General features: G+C 30.4%; 1 protein-coding gene across 4 annotated transcripts in view; it reads right to left on the bottom strand.

The window, feature by feature from the left end:
* Window positions 1-2,187: 2,187 nt before the first annotated feature.
* The window catches only part of LOC148609611 (NAD-dependent protein deacylase sirtuin-5, mitochondrial-like), a 13,357-nt gene continuing 5,809 nt past the window's right edge, over window positions 2,188-9,735 (bottom strand). For all 4 annotated transcript variants that reach the window (XM_088540515.1, XM_088540518.1, XM_088540516.1 and 1 more), the window contains 6 exons: window positions 8,822-8,948; window positions 7,760-7,847; window positions 7,278-7,331; window positions 5,396-5,519; window positions 4,565-4,680; window positions 2,188-2,418 (listed from right to left, as the gene is read on the bottom strand). In XM_088540515.1, coding sequence (XP_088396641.1) covers window positions 2,349-2,418; window positions 4,565-4,680; window positions 5,396-5,519; window positions 7,278-7,331; window positions 7,760-7,847; window positions 8,822-8,948 — 579 coding nt within the window. In that variant the 3' untranslated portion in view covers window positions 2,188-2,348. The remainder of the gene's footprint in view (window positions 2,419-4,564; window positions 4,681-5,395; window positions 5,520-7,277; window positions 7,332-7,759; window positions 7,848-8,821; window positions 8,949-9,735) is intronic.

Below are 9,735 nucleotides of genomic sequence, written 5' to 3'. Positions count from 1 at the left end.
GTTCCAACAGATTAACAGGGTACCAAACTTCATTTAATATATTTATTTTAATGTTACAAGTTTTTAAAATGTGTATTCCTACATGTTTGTATCAAATGCCTAAGTTATCACCATCAACCAATGGTTTACCTGTTATTTGGTAATAAGCTTATTCTGAAGAAAAATTTATTCCATACAAAATACTCAATATTTTTACCTTACATGCACATATACATAGCATTTCAAGGTTAATGTTTTTTTCCTGATTTTTGGCACAAATTTAAATTATTTATTGGTATAAAATCCAAATAATAAGATAACAACCAGTTACAATACAGGACAAGTACTAAACACATATTTACATATTTAATGTTAAAAAAATAAATAAATAATATTTAACTTCAATATAATTTATTTCTTTTTGTTTTAATTTAAAGACTCGTTACTCCAGAGGAGAATCATAGCAAAATTCACAGGTAAAATCTGTTAAACCCAAAATCTGCCATTCTTTTGTCTTCAAAACTGAAACTCAAAGTTTAAAACTGCAGAAATCCAAACTAGAATGCAAAGGCAAGAAAGGATCTTAAAGCTCCTAAATTCTATGGTTAAATATTTTCAAAAACCATTGTTTTGTTTCCCATTAACAAGTAAGAACGACTTTCTCAAGTTCTACTTCCAGTTCTACTGGTTTGTCATCAGAGACAAACCATTGGGTTTGAAAAAATAGTGGAATATGAATCTGTGGTTCAAGTGAAACAAACTATACAATGGAAAACACCCCTACTTCACTACAGCAGGTCACACAGATAATAATTAAAAGCCTTCCCTTTGCTGCTGTACAAAAATCCTACTATAAGGATATTTATAAAAAAAAAAAACAATATATTATACTAATCTGAGAAGTACACTGTATTTGTGGAGACCAACATAAATATTGTGCCCGTATTAGATTCTATGTGTTGTTTTTTATTAAATTTGATTTAATAAATACTTATTTGCATTTGAAATGTACAATTCCATTTCAGATTATTAACTAAACTTTGAATTTGCAGCCTCTATATGTACATACATGTACATGTATATTATCATACATATGTGTACTTTTCTTGACAATTGTTTTATCATATTTCAGAATGATTATGGTTATTTTATATGATTTGTAAATTAATCATTCTTATCTTTATTTCAGCAATCTAATTACTTTATTATTTTATATCACATAGATAATTAATACTACATTTAATTGCAGGTAAACTTGGTCGTAGTTGACTGAGTTAGTGAGCTGTTTTCATCCTTGTTTTTCACTTTGTATGTTTTAGTGTTATTCTAAATTAGAACACTTTAACCTGTCTTCTGTTTATCCTTATTTGGGAATACTTTTTGGCTATTTTTAAAAACCTCAAGGTTATAACCATATATAGACATGGTCAGTTTTTCTAATTTTAATATAAAGACATTTTGAGTAGTCTTATGTTAAATATCTAGTTCTATCTGGTTTTTGTATTTGCTTTATAAACTGCATTTTTAAAACTTGTATCAGTGCCTTTTTTGGATCTGTTTGATAAACTACTATTTTCTGGAATATACTGCTACTGTGATTGTAAGTACTTATTTCGAACTTTTGTAACTTTTGTAACTTCATTGTAAAGTAATTTCTGGATTTTAATTTAGCAAGATAAATTCTTTATGTATTTCAATAGTAATGGCTAAAGTTCTTATATAGTACTTTGTATAAATATTGCTACTGAATATAAAGTGTTAATGTTTATTTAGTCTGAATTGTTTATTCTGTAAATGCTTGTTTTGTTTAACAGTTAGACATAGGATTTCTTTTATATAGGATTATATTGGATCTGTGTATTTAGAGATGATGTAAATCCATGACGCATATATTACGCTAATTCACTTCGTCACACTGATGGTATGATATGTTTTATATTATTCCTTATCTTATTTTTTTAAATGAATTTCGTATGACATGTACAATTGTAATATCAGAAGATCTGTAAATTTCCATTAGAATTTACAAGTATTTGTTGTAACTGAAATGATTTCATATTTCATTTTCAAAGTTATTAATTTGATATAATTTATACCTAATGTATATGTATTATGACAATATATGAATACATGCTTATCTTTATATATATTTTTGTTTCTTTGTAGTTGGTGTTTAAATTTAGCATTCAATAAATAATTAAAGAATGCTAGAAACGACTTCCGTATTTGTGTTTGACAAAAGCCTGATACAATATATCAAACCACTACATTTATGTTGAAATCTTCAAAGGAACATGGCATATATATACAGACGGACAGTCACTGTAACAAAGACTGTAATCACATATAGCATTGTCAGTATCACAGTCTTAACCCTCAGAATCATGCTTTGCTAATGCCACAGGTACATGTGTTCCAGCTGGTCCATGAAAATGATACCTGAAATAGAAAGACAAATTAAATTTTGTTTTTTGCTATATGTATGTCTCCCCCCAGAGCTGTAGTTTAAAAATGTATAACTCACAAAATTCAGTGGATCATAAATTTCTGGTAATATACACATCATGTTCTTTCCAAAAAAGTTTCATGAAATTTGGTACAGTGGTTTCTTAGGAGATATGCTTACAAAAGTGTGAAGGACAGACAGACAGACAAGGCAAAAACAATGTGTCTCCCAACCAAAGTGGGGGAGATGTAACTGCAACTATTGGGATTGATATTGTTAGTCTCACTTTCAACATCCAGTAAGTTCAAATTATGTATAATAGAATTTTGTTAAATTTTTATACTACTGCAAATCTGAGTGTAAGTAAATGGGTTTTTATCAAAATTATACCAAACAAATCAGATTGAGATTGATTTTGGAGGTTATGATCTGAATCGTTAAAGAAATTAGGGGATAAAAACCAACATTTTTCTTGTTTCTGGACAATAACTTGAGTGAAACTATACATCTTTAAGTTATTATATTAAGGTTCTATACCACAAAGGAGTTCTTCATTGTATGTACAGACAATAGAGATGGGGACCTGAACAGTTGGTGTCTGCACAGACAATAGAGGTGGGGACCTGAACAGTTGGTGTATGCACAGATCATAGAGGTGGGGACCTGAACAGCTGTGTGTGTACAGACCATAGAGGTGGAGACCTGAACAGTTGGAGACAGTAAAAATGAGTTGAGAGTAAATGTTTGACACAGCATAGGATATTGATGAACTCAAACAAAGTCTCATTTTGGACTTTTGGACCTATATGTGGACTAAATTTAAAAAGAGGTCCAAAAATTAATGGTCATAATACATGTATATGGTAGGTTCAGCATATTAAAGAATCCAAAGAATTGGGGACTGAAAATTTAACCCATTGAAATTAGTCAAGAAATAGTCTTTGAAGTTTTGTTTTGGACATTTTTTAACCAAATTCCTGAACAGTACAATAAACCACTCATTCAATCTTAACATTCCTTTCAGGAAATGAACCTTGTGATACAAATTTATAGATCCCTACACTTACTCAAGTTATTGTCTGGAAACCAGAAAATGTTAATTTTTAAGTACCCATTTTTGTCCAGCTATAAGTTACAGCCATAACCCCAAAATCAACAAAACCTCCCTTTTATAGATTAGAAACTTATTGTATAATTTCACAGTGATCCAAAAACTTTACTCCAAACTATTTTATTGTAACAAAAAAAGAAATTTCCTATGTTTCAATAAAAATATTTCCTGCAAATTATTTCCTCTTCTAAACAACAAATTTTAGGAACTATTTTATGCAACTTTATTATTTATAGATATTTTATCATTTTATATCATAGAGGTGGGGACTTGAACAGCTGTGTGTGTACAGACCATAGAGGTGGAGACCTGAACAGTTGGAGACAGTAAAAGTGAGTTGAGAGTAAATGTTTGACACAGCATAGGATATTGATGAACTCAAACAAAGTCTCATTTTGGACTTTTGGACCTATATGTGGACTAAAATTAAAAAGAGGTCCCAAAATTAATGGTCATAATACATGTATAAAATTCAGTCAAAATTTCTCATTTTCAAATTTCAATATCAAATAGAATTTGCTTTTTTAAAATTTCTACATATATATGAATTTGCAAACTGCCCAGAAGTATGTTCCACATATAAAATCGGTATGATCTACCTTTACCTTGACAAACAGGCAATACAAATAATAATACCAAACTAACTTTAACAGGGAATTTGATAAAAACCTAGGATGACAGGCATATGCTAAATTAGTTATGCATATGCATAATTTGAATTATGCATATGCATAAACAGTTTATTCAAGCACATGCTTTATTCAAATTAAGGATATGCATTTATATTATAGCATATGCTTTATTCAAATTAAGGATATGCATTTATATTATAGCATATGCTTTTTTCAAATTAATGATATGCATTTATATTATAGAATATGCAAAATTCTAATTATGCCCATGCTTAAATATATATGCATAGGCATAAATCAAATTTTGCATATGCTAATTTATTCAAGCAGAACCATAATTCAAATAAAGTGAATGCTTAAATAATTATGGCAAGTAATTTAAAATTTTTTTTTCACCCTAATTGATTTGTAACACTTGTTTCTTCTGGATTAAACTCTGCAACAGGAACACCTCGAACAGCCACCTGTGGTGCAAACATCGCAGCAGGATACACAACGGAGGAAGTGCCTACCTGTAAATAAGTTAAGGAGTCATGTACCAATAATAAAATCCCAATGTAAGTAACAGACCTAAATGAAATATTCCTGAAAATACCAGTCACATAATTTGATGTCAAACATCATCAGATATTGTTGCTTCACATCAACTACTATATTTGTTTAATGATATAGTATGTTTAATGATATAGTATGTTTACATAGTTACTAGTATAACTAGAAATAGTATGAGCAAACTCACAAAGAGAGAAACCCCAACTTCAAATTCAATGGAAGATCTAGATTAAACTATTTAAAAACATTGAGCAATGATTACTCAAGGATTCCAACCCCACCCACCCCATCCCACTCCCCTACCAAGATATAATATGGTCAAAACATAAACAAAGTCTGTTTGATGATGTTCAAGTAGTATCAAATTCAAACATATATAGAGACTCATTCATGGCAATTCACTTTTCTTTATGTTAAAAACATGAAGTTGTCTAAACAGGAAGTTTTTCATGCCTGCAATCATATCCCATGATAGGGCATATCTAGCATAAAAGGTTTAATACAAAATATAAATCCCATCTAGTGAGTATTTATAGAGAATAGTGCAAAATAATTGTTTCAGAAGTTTGCATGGATGGAACCACAACACTTCAAAGTAAAGTATGATAAAAAAAATCAAGTAAAAACATAGGCTGTGTGCTTAAGAGCTCAAAAACTTATAATGTTAGTACTAACCACCAGACACAGATCACATTTTGAGAGCTCTTCATCTGCAGCATCTAGCACCTCTGGGTCTAAAGACTCTCCAAACCACACAACATGCGGTCTGAGTAATCCACCACAACTATCCTTCTGACACCTGAAAACAGATAGTGAAAACAGAGACCTGAATAAACTGAAAACCAGTCTAACCCAGACATTTTTATGCCCTTTCATATTAGTTTAAATGTACATTGAACCTAGGTAAAGGGAACACTATTTATAGTGGACAAATCTACAGCCCCCACCCTACCCCCCTCAAAGAGGTTCAGTTTAGAAAGGTTTTACTGTATTAGTGAAAATTCCAAAAATTAAATGCTGTATGCTTTAGGAGAACATTTAAATAATCACAGAGGTCTTCAGTTATGATCCTCTATGATTCAATTACAGTATATTCTTAAATTTTACTGGATCCCCACAATTTTAATTTAGGACCTCCATGTTTCCACATGTGTATTTCTTTATGGGTTGCTCTTTAATACTAAAGGCAGGTTTAATCACCACATTGGACATGATATAAGGGGAAATCTGTTTAAACCAAAGCTCTTTTGGAGTTAAGTGTCAGTCCCTGTAAGAATCAGGCAGTAGGTGAAACATGGTATAAAAAAATCCATCATTTTGAAAGTGTAATTAGACTATTTGCACCATAAGAATCAAGGTTTTCCATATCACGCTATCAAAAACCTCATTTCTCCAAGATTCTATTGAAAAATTTCTGAGCAAATCCAATGAGTGATATTTTATTGTGAGATTGGTGGGGTTTTGACATGTATGTTTCTGATTTGTTACATTTTGCCTGATTATTACAAACACTTACACCTAATGATTGGTTAGGTATAAAATGATGTTCGGTTTGATAGGGTTCAAAATACAATTGCATTAACATATTAAATGAACTTGAAAAATGTCTGGTTTAGACAGGTTTTTGGATTACTCTGGACTAGATTGAGACAGCTTTTCTACAAACATATGATAAAGGGCCATATGGGTGTGGGAAGCTTGGCTAATGCCATCATGGTTTATTTAAGGTGTTTCATTCTTTATCAAAAAGACTTCATCTATGATGTATAAGTCTGGTGGTGCAACTCTATATTGAACCAGCAGCTGTTATAAAATTGATTTGAGACAAAAATGCAAGCAAAAACCATTGGTTAAGATAGTAAAATTTGCATCTCTGTTTAAAATAATTGTACATGTGTATGAAGGGGGATAATCCAACTTTTAAAAAAATTGAGATTATTCTATTTGTTGAGTATCTCATAGTATTTCTAGCATTTTTTCTCAGTAATTTTTTTGTAACCAGCATAAATGTCACTTATTAATACACTGCTAAGTATTATACCTACTGAGATGAGTATGAATCATGGAGTCGACTTTATACCTACTGTTTCTGAGATGAGTATGAATCATGGAGTCGACTGTATACCTACTGTTTCTGAGATGAGTATGAATCATGGAGTCGACTGTATACCTACTGTTTCTGAGATGAGTATGACTCATATCTTATTTAAGGCTGATCCAGTAAAACATATGGAAAGGCAAGAAGGAACTTTTATTCATTGTATATGGGTGGGTGTTCAGGTCTCTTGACAAAATATAAAGATTAATACAAAACATCAATAGAATTTCTATGGGTGGCTCACCTGGTGACAAAGTGCCTTCCCCAAGTACCTCATATCTGTTAATGGAAACAGCTCCTAATGTATATCCCTGCAGTATTCACAATATATTTTTAAAATTCATTTTATTCACTACATTGTCATAGTTTTTTTGTTTGTTTTTTTGTTGAAAACAAATTGTATAGTGATACCATTAGTAAACAAACAAGAAGAATTCTATGTAAAAACAGTTATCAAACCTGGGCAGTTTCTCTGCTGGTATCTTAGCATCATGTGCATCAGGATCTGGAGCTCTGAATAAGAAACAATAAGTTTTATTTTTCATGTATTTTCAAAGATTGTAACCTATTCAGGGCCTTTCTTTATGCATACATCTACACTGCATTATCAACTGTGTATTGCAGTTCCATCCTCTGACATTATCAATAATTTAAACCAAATCATTTATGAGAAAAATTAACTTATTTTTATTTAACAGAAAAATACAAAGAATAACAGTTTAAGGAAATGCCATGTACACTTTACAAAGGGAGATAACTTGCATGAATAGTTGAAATATTACAGTTAATAGGTGCTTTTGCATGCACATTTATTGTGGTCAGCAGTTTTCTGGCTGATCTTGTAAATAGGACAGAATATTGTAAGATAAAATCCTACTAATTTGGCTTCAAAGTTCTGATGAAAATTTTTCATTAAACTATTTCTTTCTGTAAGTTAATACCCTCTTCCAGCAAGTGCAGGACATATTGGGCTATCTCTGTTTTCTCTCACATCTTTACATTTAGTGCATCTAGTTTTGAACAAACTTCCTACAATATATAAAATTTAATATCTAATTTTTGTGAACAAATTTGATCATCAATGGACAATTAAATACAGATCTGCCTTAAAACCAGGCAAAAGCTTTTGTTTTATTTCTTCATCCCAATTTTTTTTTATTAATAATCTACTAGTAGGACTTACAAAACTGTATTCGACAATAATAATGCAAATGACAGTTGATCACTGGAGATATTGACACTTAAAATTTGGTTGTTTTCTACTACAGAAAAGTACAGGAACATTTCCTGCCAGAATTTTTATACTATAATCAACCAAAAAATATTTCATGATATATAGTAGATTCAAAGGAATGGCAGTAAGAGTTGTTTTAGGATGTAACAAATGTATTTGAACAGTTTCTGTAATTATTTTGATTGATTGCCTGGTTTTTAAACAGACCAATACTTAATTTTTCACAACTTGCAGACACATTAAAAAGTGTTTATTTTTTTGCAAATATAAAATCAGTTTAGATGCTACCTTACCATTAACATATTGACTGATTGCTTTCAGCCCTGATTATAGCACATAACATCATGATGCTCAGTGGATAGATTTGGTCTTTCCTTGGTTAAATGACATTGTCCTAATGAAATTAACTTAATTTAATAAAAAACAAGACAAAATCTATGCCCCTGAACATCATCATTGTATGCACTGTAAATCCAAAAATTGTACACTATACCAATATAAACACTTCCACTGTAGACCATGATATAAACTTTTAAAAATGTATCTTAAAAGATAATTTTTCCCTTAAATTTACTTGTTATTGTTCTATAAATATTTCCTCAGTCTAGAGTTTAATATTGATATTGTAATACTAAGTAAAATGTCCTCAGCCTAGAGTTTAATACGGATATAGTGATAGTAAATAAAATGTCATCAAATAAAATGTCTAGTTTCATCTACAAAACATCAAAGACAAAACACAAAGCTAAAACACAAGATAAGACTTTACCATGTAATTCCAGAATGTTTTCAGTACCAGCTCGTCTGTGAAGTTCATCAATATTTTGTGTGATAACTACAACTCTTCTTCCCTGTGGTTTTAGTCTTTTCTCACACTCTGCTATGGCAAGATGGGCCTTTAAATATTACATTAAATACATGTACAATACAAGAACAAATAATTCATATTTTACACATACTTCACTATAATTAAAGCAAAGAACTAAACTTTTACTTCAAATCTTTCCCTTATAAATATAACAGTCACTGAAAAAAATGTTGAAATCTTTATTCTTTATGATTTCATCATTTTATCTACAGGTACTTCTTGCATGGCTAGACATATGCAATATCAAACCATGTATAATATGATACAAACTTATTTTTTTGAAAAAAAGTTGCTGTTGTGATTGGTTGTTGTGGGATTGTGTAACATTTTCTATAAAACCTGATTGGTCAAAAGCCGCACTGTGACATTTCTAAAGTTGTTCTCACAATACCATTAGCGATATCATAGAAGTAACATCACTAGAATTTTCACCATTACAGATGCCATATTTCAAGCAGCCATAATATTCAAAAGGGGTCATAGAGAAAAAGGTTACTTGTGAAAGTTGAAAATATCAACTCGCATTATTTAATTTCAACATCATAAAAAATTTTGCAGAGGTTCATTTGTTATGATGTTGAAAATAAATAACTTGAGTCAATATTTTGCCATACTAACTGGTACTCATTATTAAACCTTTAAGTACTTATAATTGAATTTCTACAAATAATAATAAATATAGTAAAAATTGCATGTGATTTCTTCACCTATTCATTTCAAGCACTATCAAGCTCTTCCAGTTCCAGCAATCTAATTAGTCATACCTTGGTTAAGGAAGGATTTCAGATGTTTTATCTCATTTAAGCCAAGTCTAT

This window comes from Perna viridis, chromosome 8, assembly GCF_037379345.1.
Source record: "Perna viridis isolate PV_CMFRI_1.1 ecotype Kerala chromosome 8, ASM3737934v1, whole genome shotgun sequence".
Taxonomy (NCBI): Eukaryota; Metazoa; Mollusca; class Bivalvia; order Mytilida; family Mytilidae; genus Perna; species Perna viridis.
This window is presented reverse-complemented; position numbering and strand designations above follow the sequence as displayed.